This window comes from Rhinolophus ferrumequinum, chromosome 10, assembly GCF_004115265.2.
Source record: "Rhinolophus ferrumequinum isolate MPI-CBG mRhiFer1 chromosome 10, mRhiFer1_v1.p, whole genome shotgun sequence".
Taxonomy (NCBI): Eukaryota; Metazoa; Chordata; class Mammalia; order Chiroptera; family Rhinolophidae; genus Rhinolophus; species Rhinolophus ferrumequinum.
In genome coordinates, this window is record NC_046293.1 from 43200829 (window position 1) to 43215459 (window position 14631).

The following is a 14631-nucleotide window of genomic DNA, read 5'->3' on the forward strand; positions in this document are numbered from 1 at the left end:
ATGGGGCCTCAAAAGTGTCAATAGGAATAAGGCTGCCAAATGCTTTCTTGTAAGAGGAATTTGGAGGGGTATAACTTTGTAATTTCTTTAAAAGGCTAATTTTCTTAAAAGGCTAATTTAATATTACTCATGATTTTTTTTTACACCTTTTGAAATCTGTCAATTTTTGATGAACAAATATGGCAATTTATCTCATAAGGGCTCTTAACCATAATACAAAGCAAAATAATTAAATTGTGTTTTGCAATGCTTCATTTCTTATTGAGTTGATAAGTTTAATAGTGTTTTGAATATGTATTCTTGAAATAAAAACAAATTCAAAACAAAAGGGAATCATGGCTTTAGCTACTAAGGTTTTTAAAAATATTCAATTAGCATGAGATTTAAATAAAATGTCAAACCATAAACATTTTATGATGCTAAGAGAAGAACTGCAAACGTGTGCCATAACATGTTATTCCAGCTCATTACTCAAAATAATACAGTATGAAAATTGCTACTTTGAAAATTTATGTGAAGGAAAGGCTTCTAGTACTGTGAAAAAATTAATTTGATGAAATTATACAAAAATGTTTTATAAAATTATATAGTCATTACGGACAACAAATATGGCTTTGTTTAAGCTCCTTTTTCTCTCAATTATTGTTTAATAATGTGAAACGCTTGAAAATAACACATTCTATATATGTATAATGAAGTACATAGCAACTAAGGATACTCTAATAGCTTTTATTAATATAATTATTTAAAAATATTATTATGAGTTAATGTTACCACTGAATTCTCTAGAAAGGTTATATCAATGAAATTTGGTATGATGTTGAATCTATTTGAAAGCAGAAAGAAATGAGGACCCTATATCCAAGGTTTCTATGATTAGGTTGCCATGTGATCCTCTATCCAACTCAAAGGCCTGGAATTTAACATTTTAGGCTAGCTCAAGTTTCTCTAGTCCTAACAAAGTTATACATAATTAATAAGCACTTAAAGTACCCTTTACTAAACTTTCCTTTCTAGATATATAGACCTAGTCAGATTATCTTCTAAATATTTCAGGTATACCAATTACCATGTCAGCATGTTCCTACCTTACTTTCTCTGGCCATCAGAAAGGGAATCATGTAACATACACAGTAAAAGCAACAATAACAACAAAAAATATTGCTTATAATTAGTAGCTAACAAAAAAGAAATATTACCTAGTATTAATTAACTTTCTCTAAGTAAAATTCAAAATCACCTTTATTTATTGTGGAAAAGACATAGGAATAAATCTATAGGTATCACGTTGTAATTTAAATAATTAACATTATTTAAACAATTATCATCAAACAATTATCAAGTTGTTTTTCTTTCTAATCTAAAATTCCTTCAAATGTATCTATAATTAAACGTTAGTCATAGTGGTAAAATTATTTGAGATCAAATACATTGCCAGAGATTATGGTGCTTTACGGTTATATTCCAAATGTGTACTTTTATAACTTGTATTATACTTGACACTTTTATGTTCATTTAACTATCTGAAAATTTATGGTTTTTTGGTTAAAATGCACTGAATTTATTGGGTTTTATATTTGTATATTTTTACATTATTCTCTATTTTTTTCTTTAATGGAGACAAAAGTAGAAAGAAAGAAAAAGCATGGAAAAATGTTAGTATGTCTTTGTGCTTGGAGTCTCTGGAACGATCACCCAAAATGCTAAATATTTCATAGTCATCAAGATTTTAATTATGAACAGTATTGACAAAAGTTTCACTGCAATTGAACTATATTTAAGGCATGTGTTAAGTTTATGAATAAGGTACAGCTAAGCACTGCTGTGTTGCCATAGTAATAAGAAGTTAGCAATCTGAAAGCCATAAAAGCTAGCTATTAATAATTCATATAAAGGTACATGCTGGAACCACTCATGTAATCCGACTTTTTCATGAACAGCAAGAACAAGATTTGAGTCCCCAATGTATAACTAATTTCTAATATTCTTAAATAAATATGCTGCAAAGGGATAAAAAGAGATATTTTCACTCAACTGAAAAGAGATATTTACTTATTATTGAAATTATATTTTTAGGATAAGAATTTCTAGGTGCCAAAGCAAAGATGTGCACATCTTTTCAAGAGCAGGGACTGTTTATTTCCATGTCATAAAAATAATATTAGTGGAATAATCAAAGTATCAGCTAGCTAATAAGAGTGTAAGTTGTGTACAAGTCAACTTTGTTAAAAGTATTTATCTTTCTATTAGATTACTGTATGAAATTTCTGATATTTGACCTATCGACCTTTAAAAATTGCAATTCCATATGGCTTAACAAAATAATTGACTCATAGATGAGGAAAACTTAGATGAAAAGAAAGATTTTTTTCCATTATTAGTTTTATAAATTAGCCCATAGAAGAGTTACATATGAAAAAAAAAATGTATCCCAAGCAATAGAAAGGTATAGGAAACCATTTTTACATTCATTCATTTATTCAATTATTCATCCGATGTTCATTGCACAGTTACAATATGCCAATAGGCATCCTACAGATTTATTAATAGCAGGATACCATCAGTGTGTAAAGAGACATGCAGATGCCATTTCTAGTTTATATTCTATAAAAATTTGCTCAACAGTGACAACATGGGCAAAGTCTGTTCCAGTAACAACTCCCACTCTCCAAGACCATAGTTGTCTAATTTGGGGTAGCCAAACCAGTGTACGTGTAACCTGTTAGGTACCGGGCTCCCCGAGTAGGCCTGAATTCAGCTGTATCACATTCTCCCTTTCTTCCAGTGGCCCTGTCAGAGCAACATTCCACTCAGGCAATGGCCTGGCTGGCCTATGTCTTACTTAAATAAACACACTCCTTGTCCTCCAGAGATTTCCCTATCTGTGTTTTGGCACCTAGAGGCCCATTAAGAATGAAAAAGTCCAAAAGCTAGAACCCAGAGGAAAATAAGGATCAAGATATAATATTTAAACTAGCATTTCTCCATATTCTTACTTAGGTTCTTTTCCAAACCATACCCTCATTTTATAATCTGAGATCCGAAGCCAAAAGAAGAAAAGCCAGGATCTCACTGAAAATACTTTACTGACCTTGAGGGCATCCTCTCTTCCATGAAGAAAGGAGGCATATTAGGTCTTCTAATCTCCCTCTGATCTCATGTGTTTTCCGGTTCTTTTAATAGCCATTATCTGGTTTTATATATGTGGATTAAATGATGTTGTTATATAACATAGTTCTACCCCTGCAAAGAGGACATCCTGGATTTGGAAGGCATTCATATAGAGACAATTCAAAAGGAAGTTCAGATTTTTAAATATATACACAACTCAATTGACAAATGTACATTTTAACGTGCAGTTTAGTTGTGCCAATGTTGGTTTTGTTGGTGTTAAGTGTTCTGTCCATTCTGCTGAATCTCCTAAAACAAAAGACAGTCTTTTCTCTGTTGCAAAAACAATCTCTTCTTTTGGCAACATACAGTGTAAATAATCATTTTTTTTATGCCATAACACATCATGAAAATGATCATTGCTTGTGCTATAGCTCTCCAAAAAGTGATTAAATTTAAGGACAATATTGAGAGATTATTTAAAATTTTATAGAGAAATGGGTTTTAGAAGAATAGTAAAAAAATAGAGAACATATTCTAGTTTGAAAGTTATTTGAACCTAGTTTACTTTAAAGGAATTTCACTTTCATACAAGAATATAGCTTCTTTCACATTAACATAAACCCATGACAACCAAGTACCTATGCTAACCTCGATGCTAAAATTGGCTTGAATGGCCCTCCACTCCCAGCATTACAAGAACCTCTGCTTCCAAACAATAGCTTCATGTTAGTACAGATTCAGCATACCAAACAAACCACCTTAGCTGGTGATACTCACTTGCAAGGTCAGGCAAGAGAATAGCCATTTTTCAGAGACATGTCTCCTACTGCAGGCAATAACCAAGACAAAGAGATTTGAGTCAGACACACCTAAGTTCAAATGTTACTTCCAACATGTATCAGCTGGATGACTTCAACCTCTCCAAGTTTTCTTACTTATAAAATAAGGATACTTATAAAATAAGGTTCCATAAGGAACCTTATGGGGTGTCTTAAAGAAAAATTAGAAACATACAACATATGTAAAATAGTGATTAGTACACAGTAATTGCTTGAAACATTGTAAATTAATAATAATATAAAAGCAATAGGCCAGAGATGCTCAGTCCTTGTTGAAGATGTCCTAGGATCTATCAATTATCTCAAGAGGTCATAAGAGTCTCAAAATAAAAATTTTTTAAATACATAGACTATATTATTAAAGTCATGAGTAAAAATGCCATCAAAGAAAAAATGGATTAAATGCGGGCACTTTTAAAAGCTGAGATTTCATGTCATAGTTGAAGAAAAATAGTTGAAGAATATGGACAGTTTTGAAAGTGAATGCAAACTGCAAAAGAATGATAGTCTGTTATTCCCCATAAATTTGTGGCAGTGCTAGAGAGACTTTAATTATTATGATTGTCTGAGAAAATATTTAAGGTCAAATCGTGGGTTTTTTAAAATCACAGATGTTTTTAATATGATTATTTTACTAATCTGAAAATAAGAGGTGGTGAACACAAAGGGCCAGTATCCAAAGATTAGGTGCATTCTAACCCTGGCTCTGAACTGCTGTGTAACTGTAAGTATTAAAGTCTCTAATCCCTTTGAACTCCAATTTAATTATTTAAACTATTCTACTTAGCATGACTTATGCACAGCATAATCAATATGTATTGTTCATACACTAAAAGATAGAAGTCAAGTTGTCTATATTTAATTTGCTGTATAATCTAATTAGTCATGGTATCATTCATGCATACAACCAAATTTAGGATTTTTATGATACATTAAATTTTAAAATGGGATTCAAAACTACTTTGTTAGGCAGCGTTTACATTTAGTCTAGAAGATAAGTAACGTGGTATGACTTGAATATACTACTCTACGAATGAAGTAGTTAGCAAACAAATACTGGTAAAGCTGGTAAATGAAATGTTATATATAATTTCAGAATATCTTCTGACATAAGAGAACAAAAAATGAGTGCTGTAGAAGCAAATTACTGTCATCTTTTGTTACGTTTTTCAAGAAGCATTAACGGACTAAAATTAAACATATAAGACTGTGTCATTTACTCAAAAAAGGAGATGAGCTCCTTAGGTAGAAACTAGGGAAATGGCAAGACTCCCAAAGTACTAGAAAACTTTGAAAAGGAATTCAAAGAACTTCAGGTAAAAGAACATGAGCAATGCTTAAGGACCCATAGGATGGACATTATTATTTGCAGTATGTACTGAGGACATAATATTAATGAGGATGAGTCTAATAAATATTTGCTTTTCTCTGCTTGGTGTAATGGAGGGAGGGTGGATAGGACAGCACTCCTTAGAAGGGTCAAAAAAAACAAAAATGAAAAATTGTGCTTACTTGAATCTGTGGCATTTCTGATCTATTTAGATATTGGAGAAATATCCAATTTATGACAACTGTTAAAATCTTAAACAACTTTCAAAACCCAAGTCAAATGACACTATTTTCTATCATATTTTTCCTCATTTTCAACATCTATTACATTTCTTGCCTTTCCTGAGGGAGTTATTTTGGCTTTTATTGAAGTAAATTGCATGTTTTGTTTCGAACCAAATTTGACATAAGCAACATACTGCAAGTAACTGTCTTACTCATTGTTTATCCACTGTAGTATCTTATAGCAGAGCTTTAATAGTGGTTAAAATTTAAAAAAAGAAAAACAAGAATAGAGCATCGACAAATAATAAAGTACAATAATTTCCTCAATATATGAAGTACAATATCCCAGTGATTCCATCCCCTTTTTCCTTTTGTTTCCTTTCTTTTAAAAAAGTACTTTGTCAAATTGAATTTCTTCCATATAATACAATCCTTCTTTCACTTTCCTAACTTTTCACTTCTCAGACTCCAAAGTCAAAGGTGTAGAGAAGTTTGCACAAGTTATCTTTTCATATAAAATTGTAGGAAGTCTAAATCTATTTCAGATCTGTTGGCCTGGGTGTAAGTATTTAGGCATATAGGTTTTAGTAGTAAGAAAATCATGGTTAAAATTTCCATCCCAAGATATTTCTACCAAGAAGGATAGTGAGAGCAGAAGCTTTGGGAACAGAATTACATGGTGGGTTGGTGCCCAACTGGAGACTGTTGCTGAGGAGAGATAATGTGGTGTATATAAATGATCCTTTGGAGGAAAAAAAGTAGTATAAAGGAACCCAAGATTTTGCTACCTTTCTGTGAGTAAACACCTATTATCTTCTGCCTTTCTTCCCTTCCTTCCCTCTTTACTTCCTCACTCCCTCCTTGCTTTCCTCTCCTTCATTCTCTGAAGGAGGGAAGGGATACCTACCAAATGTTTCACTCTCTCATTTTGGTGAACGTTAGTATATAATAATTTGTTAGAAGGTGAATTAAACAACTAAATAAAAGATTGGGCTTTTGAGGCTTTAACAGCTGAAGACAGAGATGTACTAAGGAATTACTAAGTGACTAATGGGCCACAAATTAGTGAACTAGTGAAAGCAAGAGAAGGAGATCATAAATCTACCCTTAGGTAGTTGGGAAGACAGAGAAACTGCACCAAGAATTGACAAAAGAAATTCAAGATATATATCCAAGGGGAAGATTTTTCCTGAGGGTCAGGATGGCTAATACAGTAGGGAACAATGAGTTTTAATCATCAGTTTAGAGTACAGTCACATTGCTTAGGAAATTCAGTCTCAAATAGCCTGAAATTGCCAAAATATTTTCTAAAAGTAATATCTGAGCAAAACTAAGCATTTTGCCATATATCATACCATAGATTTAGAGTGGCTAACTCTACATTTTAGATGAACCATTTCTTTGCTAAAACTTATCAAATGTTCCAGTAGCTAACATATCCAATCATTAATGAAGACAGGATTAATGAGAGAAAGCTGTTTTGAAAGTAACTTATCTACCACAACTTTTTATTTGTATTCTTGAACTAAGGCCCAGATTTCTTTGATCTGGTCCTCATTATTAACATTGCTAAAGTATTACAAGATAGTGACTGAGAGAATATTGAGGTAATTTCACAATTTCTTAGGAATTCAGGTTTCCCAGCTTGCAAACTGAGCCACAGAAGCATTCTCTAGAGATTTAGTTAAAAAAAAAATTAGGTTGCCTAACATGCTTCATTAAAACATTTTTTTTCCCTCAGTGGTTTACTTTTCTTGCTCTCTACACTACATGACATTATTATTATAGAAATCCACTTTAACAAAACCCACTCCATTGTCCTCATGAAAGAACAATGTACATTTGACCACTGCAGAAAGACATCTATCCTCAAGCAAGAAGCCTCTCAATCACAAAAAGTAAAACCCATTATTATAAAGGTTTGTTTGTGACTTATGAAGAATATTCTGTTGGTATATAAGACTCAATTCTATATTCAATTTACAGTTTTTTTCTGGCATGTTAGTACTTAACCAATATTCTATTGCTATAAATTAATGTATTAAAATATTAGGTAATATTCATTAATGAGAATGTCGTAAGAAGAAATATTTAAGATTACCTACTAACAATTTTTTTTTTTAAATTACAGTTTATTGGGGTGACAATTGTTAGTAAAGTTACATAGGTTTCAGGTGTACAATTCTTTAAATAACCTACACAATGTGGGCATTGTGTGTTCACCATCCAGGGTGAGTTCTCTTTCCATCACCATTTATTAGACCCCGTTTACTCTCTTCTAGATTTCCCCTCTCCCCCCACTAACAATTCTGAAATAGCTTGTAGCAGCTTTCTTTTAAATCATAAAAACTTAGTTTCCGGCAGACTCTGCCCAGCCAAACCTTCTCTTACTTTAATAAATCTTCCTTCTGTCTATCAAAAAAAAAGGCCATAAAAACTTATAAAATTATTTTCAAATTTACTTGAAAAAATCAGTTAGCAGCTTTTAGAATATGAGAAACATATACTACATTTGGACATTTCATTTACACATGCATTTAAATAAATTCTATGCTTTTTTTGCAAGATATTGGTCCCATGAGATTTTAAACATAAATATACATTTTCATGTTTCTAAAGCTATATAATCAAGATAAAATGACTTTTAACAGGAATTATTAAGAAATATTTTTAGCCTTAAAAGATACTTTTCATTCTCACTTTTCTCCTTAACTAAGTTGCCGTTGACCTTTTGCTTAGGCAACAGTAAATTTCATAACTAAGAAAAAGTTTCCCAGTGATTTATGTTTGTTTCAAAATAACAGTTAGGTTTCTCTGAGGGCAAAGACTGAAATTTATACACTTCCTTTTTTTCCCCCACTTAAAAAAAATGTGGTAAAATACACGTAACATAAAATTTACATCTTAACATTTATAAGTATACAGTTCAGTGGTAGTTTTTCTTTACTACTCCAGCTTTACTGAGACAAAATTGACATATAACGTTGTATAGTTTAAGGCACACAACACGTTGATTTGACACACATATAGCAAAATGATTATCACCTAGAGTTACCTAACACCTCTACCACCTCACATAATTACCATTTCTTTCTTTGTGGTGAGAACATTGAAGATCTACTCTATTAATAACTTCAAATTATATAATACATTATTGTTACCTATAATTACAATCCTGTGCATTATATTTCCAGAACTTATTCATCTTCTATCTGGAAGTCTGACTCTTGACAAGATCTCCCCGTTTCCCTCACTCTCCCACACTTGGTAATCATCATTATACTCTGTTTCCACAAGTTCGGCTTTTTTAGAATTCACATATAAGTGATATCACACGGTATTTTTCTTTCTCTGTCTGACTTATTTCACTTAGCATAACACCCTCAAGTTTGAATCATGTTGTCACATGTGGCAGGATTTCCTTCTTTCTCATGGCTGAAGTATATATATATATACATACACACACACACGTATATATACATTATATATGCATATACAGAGGGTATATACACATTTTAAGAAAGGAAAACTGTATTAAAATTGTAATACTCAATATATACCGACAACAAAAGATGAATACAAGCCATGTTTGTCTTCTGCAATTACAAGAGGTGTTCAGAGTAGTTACCATCAGCATCCAGACACTTTCGATTATGATGAATTACTGCTTGAGTAACATTGACCAAGTGTCCACTTTACAAGGCCTGACAATTAAGTTTGTGAACTTGTTGCAACAATGTTGCTAACCTTTTTTGATATCAGAGGGATTATTCATTATGAATTTGTATCAACTGGACAGATAACCAAGTTTACTATTTGGAAGGGCTGAAATGTATGCAAGAAAAAGTTAGACGACCTGAACTTTTTGCCAACAATTCATGACTCGTGCATCACGACAACGCACCAGATCACACAGCACTGTCTGTGAGGGGATTTTTAGCCAGTAAGCAAATAACTGTATTGGAATACCCTTCCTATTCACCTGATCTGGCCCTCAATGACTTCTTTCTTTACCTGAAGAAAAAGGACATATTGAAAGGAAGACTTTTTGATGACATTCAGGACATCAAGTGTAATACGATGACAGCTCTGATAGCCATTCAAGAAAAAGTTCCAAAATTGCTTTGAAGGGTGGACTAAGTGCTGGAATCAGTGCATAACTTCCCAAGGGGAGTACTTCGAAGGTAGTGATATTCATCAATGAGATATGTAGCACTTTTTCTAGGAAGAGTTCACAAACTTAATTGTCAGACTTTGTATTAATCTAGTGCATCACATTCATTGATTTGCATACGTTGGACCATTTTTGCATCCCAGAGATAAATCTCACTTGATTATGGTATGACTCTTTTAAAGAGCTGTTAATTTCAGTTTGCTAATATTTTGTTGACAATTTTTGCATCTATATTCATCAGAGCTATTGGTCTGTGATTTTCATATCTGGTAGCGCCTTTATCTGGCTTTGGTATCAGGGTAATGCTGGCCTTATAAAATGAGTTTGGGAGTATTCCCTCCTCTTCAGCTGGAAGAGTTTGAGAAGATTGTCATTAATTCTTCTTCAAATGTTTGTCAGAATTCACCAGTGAAATCCAGAAGTCTTGGGCTTTTCTTTTTTGAGAGATTTTAATTACTGATTCAGTCTTCTTACTTGTTACCATTCTGTTTATGTTTTCTATTTCTTCATGATTCAGTCTTGTTCAATTGCATATTACTAGGCATTTATCCAGTTTTTCTAGGTTATCCAACTTGTTGGCATCTAATTGTTCACGGTAGTCTCCTATGAGCCTATGTATTTCTGGGGTATCAGTTCTAATATCTTTTTCGTTTCTAATTTTATTTGAGTCTTCTTTTGCTCTTAGAGTAGCTAAATGCTCATCAATGTTATCTTTTCAAATAACCAGCTCTTAATTTTGTTGATCTTTTCAATTTTTTTCTGGTCTCTATTTCATTTATTTCTGCTCTGATCTTTTGTTATTTCCTTGCTTCTGCTAACTTTGGTCTTCATTTGTTCTTTTTTTCTTCCTTGAGGTGTAAAGTTAGGCTTGATATCTCTTTTTTCTTAGGGTAGGTGCTTATTCCTATATATGGCCCTCTTAGAACTGCTATTGCAGCTTAGAACTGCTATAGATTTTGGTATGTTTTTCCCATTTTTTTGTTTCAAGGTATTTTTTATTTCTCTCATTTCTTCTTTATCCCATTTTAATTACTAATTCAATCTCGTTACTTGTTATCTCATCGTATTTTCTACTTCTCCCTGATTCAGTCTTGATAAGTTGTACATTTCTAGGCATTTATCCAATTCTTGTAGGTTATCCAATTTGTTGGCATATAAATGTTCATGGTAGTTTCTTACGATCCTATGTATTTTTATGGTATTTGTTGTAATGTCTCCTCTCTCATTTCTGAGCAACTCCTGGTTGCTGAGGAGTATGTTGTTTAAGTTTCACAATTTCCAACTTTCCTGTTGCTACTGATTTGTAGTTTCACACTATTGTGATTCAAAAAAATACCTGGTATCATTTCAATCTTCTTAAGTTTGCTAAGACTTGTTTTGTCCTATCATATGATCTTCCTAGACAATATTCCATACACACTTATGAAAATGTGTATTCTGATGCTGTTGGATGGAATATCTGTATGTGTCCGTTAGGTAAATTCAGTCTAACATGTAATTCAAGTGCAATGTTTTCTTGTTGATTTTTCTGTCTCAATGATATATCCATTGTTAAAAGTGGGGTATTGAATTCCCTACTATTCTATTCTTGTCCATCTCCCTTCAAATCTGTTAGTATTTGCTTAATATATTTAGATGCTTTGATGCTGGATTTGTATATATTATAATTGTTGTATGTTCTTGATACATTGACCCCATTATCATTATATAATGACTTTCTTTGTCGCTTGTTACCATTTTTACCTTAAAGACTATTTTGTCTAATATAAGTATATACTCTTACTCTCTTTTGGTTTCCATAGAGAATCTTTCTGCATCCTTCTAATTTCAGTCTATGAGTGTCCTTAAAGCTGAAGTGAGTTTCTTGTAGGCAGCATATGGAGAATTATCCATTCACTCACTCTATGCCTTTTGACTGGAGAATCCAATGCATTTATAGTTACAGTAGTTATTGATAGTTAAAGACTTACTAATGCCATCTTATCGTTTTCTGGATGTCTTGTAGTTCTCTTGTTCCTTTCTTTGTCCTTGCAGCCTTGCTTTGTGAGTTGGTGATTTTCTGTAGTAGTATGCTGTTATTACCTTCTTTTTATCTATTGTGAATCTACTATGTTTTTGATTTGTGGTTCCCATGAGGCTTACGTAAACCATCTTATAAGTCTACTTTATGCTAATAACAACTAAACTTTGATTGCATACAAACACTTCTACTTCTATGTTTTTAATGTCACAATTTATCTCTCTTTATATTACATATACATTAAAAAATTATGCTTGCTATAGCTATTTTTAATACTCTTGTCCTTAAACCTTTATACAAGTGGTTAACACACCATATTACAGTATAAGAGTATTCTGAATTTGATTATATGTTTACCTTTACCGGTACATTGTATATTTTCATATGTTTTCATGTTACTACTGCTAATTTGTATCCTTTTCTTTCAATTTGAAGAACGTTTCCTAGCATTTCTTGTAAGACAGGTCTAGTGGTGATGAATTCCCTCAGCTTTTGTCTGGGAAAGTCTTTATTTTGCTTTCATTTCTGAAGGATGACTTTCCTGGATTACGTACCTTCTTATGCCTTGGAAATGTTTTATATTGCTCAGGTCACTGTGATAGTCAAGAACTGTAGCTTTTATATTACATATGAAAGCTGAAATAGCTAAAAATCTAAAATTTATGCATGTAATTTTATTTGCATTAAGAGAGTAGAATTCTATGATATAAAAGAGTATTTTCCTTACGATTCTATGCCTTATAACCTAAATAAATAAATAAAAATCAGTCAACTTAACACATTAGTATCTGAAACTTAAACTTTGGGAGTATAATTTAGCTTTCAGATTCAGAAGGTTTCCCAAAAGGGCTTTAAAGAATAGACTGAAAAAGACAAAAGATTCTGGTGTCACAAGATGTTATCTATTTTATGTTAACTATAAGTATCCATGACAGTATTTACATCCAATATTTTATTACTGCCAATGCAGTTCTTCACCCTCCTACTTCACATAGCTTCATACTACTACTACCATAAGTCTTGCTTTAAAGAAAAAAAATCCGCAAAACTTCACCTGCCTAACTACAACGTGTGGTCTAAAACTTCGACCATTGGGCAGGATGGTACAAGTACTTTCTGACAAAGGAAATGAGGCAAGAGAGACATGTGACAGCACCATATTTGATGTTACATTTATTTTTGCTCTGGTAATGTACTTCCAGCCTAGGTACTCTATTTGGTTCCACAGAACAGTCCTCTAACACAATAGAAGTACTCTGTGATATCTACCTAACCCAGAGCGAGGACAGATGCAAAATTTATTGGGTCTGATGAGCATGCAGTGAGTCTCTTCAAATTTCATTTTCTTTCTTCCACAATGAATATTCCAAATTCTCAAGTATAACTTTGTGTTTAGACATTTCTATATTTTTATGAAGAAAGCTGACTAAGGACTTCAGAAGAAACAATGTTCCTTTTACAATTTCTAGGCTTACTTTATACTCATTCTTAGAGTAAAATATTTTTAATTAAGGTATTTCCAAATAATTAATTAATCATAAGCATAATTGTTATAAAGACTATTTTACAGAGGCTATTAAAACATAAGTGAATAATTTTAGAACACGTGAATGTATGCAGCTTGATGGAGAGATCAGTATACTATCCAAGTACTGTTTTTTTCTGTGAGAAGTAATAATCTGACATCTAAGGCAATCATATTATTCTCTGAAGACGAACTATTCCTTGAGACTAACACGTATAGTCTTTGAGTATTCATTATATCTAGACAGATGTGAAAAAGAAAAGAAGTGGTATTGCACTGGAAACTATTATATATAAATCGGTACTAAAACTTTTTTAGAATAATTGAGTTTTTATTTCCTTAATAGCTTCTCTTAATGAAAACATGCTTAAATATTAAAAACTGAAGAGCCTAAGGAATCAATGAAAGAGAAAAAGGAAATTGTTTCTTGTTACACAAAAAAAATTAGACCTACCTTTGTGGAATATAGAACATATGTTGGGGAGGTGGTTTATAGAGGACTCCTTCATACACAGGCCACAGCCCACTTAAAATTCTGAAGAGAGAACTTTTCCCACAACCATTGGGACCAGTTATCAGAAGATGCATTCCTTCTTGTACCTAAAGTAAGAAATAAAATTACAAACTGCAATATTTTAAAATAATTTCATTTGGCAGCATTTAAAAGTGATTTATTTAAAAAAAAATCTTTCAAGCACATGATAACCTAGGATGGGTAGGGAATTAAAGAAAATGTATCAGGATTAAGAGTATTAAATTTGGCTTTTGACTATGCTCTGAAGCTAAAAGTATCATATATCAATCCAATCTCAAAGAAAATGAATTTTCTTGAAATGAGCAAAATTTTGGCTTTCCAAAATTTTAATTGAGATCTTGTCATCCGACACTACAAAGATATGTAGAAACATGACCACATGGAAAATAAGAAACTGTTAAAATTTAAACTTAAATACTAACTTTTATTTTATTTATCTTAATATTTGATTACATTTATATTGAGTTTAAACTTTGTTGTATTTGTCATTTGGAGTTATTAGCTATAAAGCACAGTTATTCTAAGAGCTAGTTGGGTTGTTTAATTTTGTACTTCAGCAGTCTGAAGTGTTACAGAAATCACAAAAGCCCATAGTCAGAGAGATAAAATTATTCCAATTCTGCTTTATTCACATATGTTTACCAAACCAAGACAGAGGATTGTAATTTAGTCTCATATGTTTAAGGATATATTAAAACAATTATAAATACATATTTATATATATGTATTCATATATATAGGTATAACAATAAAACAAAAGTTATTTATCCATTATCAATCGCATACTTCTCTTTTGAATCTTTCATCTTATTTATCATTTAAATCTAACAGTTAAATATCATAAGTTCTCATTCCACACAACAGGATTGG

The 14631-nt window shown here is 31.9% G+C and overlaps 2 protein-coding genes across 4 annotated transcripts in view; one reads left to right on the top strand and one right to left on the bottom strand.

Annotated features, from left to right (window-relative positions):
• Positions 1 to 14631, bottom strand: part of ABCD2 (ATP binding cassette subfamily D member 2) — a 109928-nt gene that overhangs the window by 77125 nt on the left and 18172 nt on the right. For all 3 annotated transcript variants that reach the window (XM_033118741.1, XM_033118740.1, XM_033118739.1), the window contains exon 6: positions 13681 to 13826. In XM_033118741.1, coding sequence (XP_032974632.1) covers positions 13681 to 13826 — 146 coding nt within the window. The remainder of the gene's footprint in view (positions 1 to 13680; positions 13827 to 14631) is intronic.
• C10H12orf40 (chromosome 10 C12orf40 homolog) overlaps positions 1 to 14631 on the top strand; it is a 79424-nt gene that overhangs the window by 889 nt on the left and 63904 nt on the right. The window lies entirely within an intron of this gene.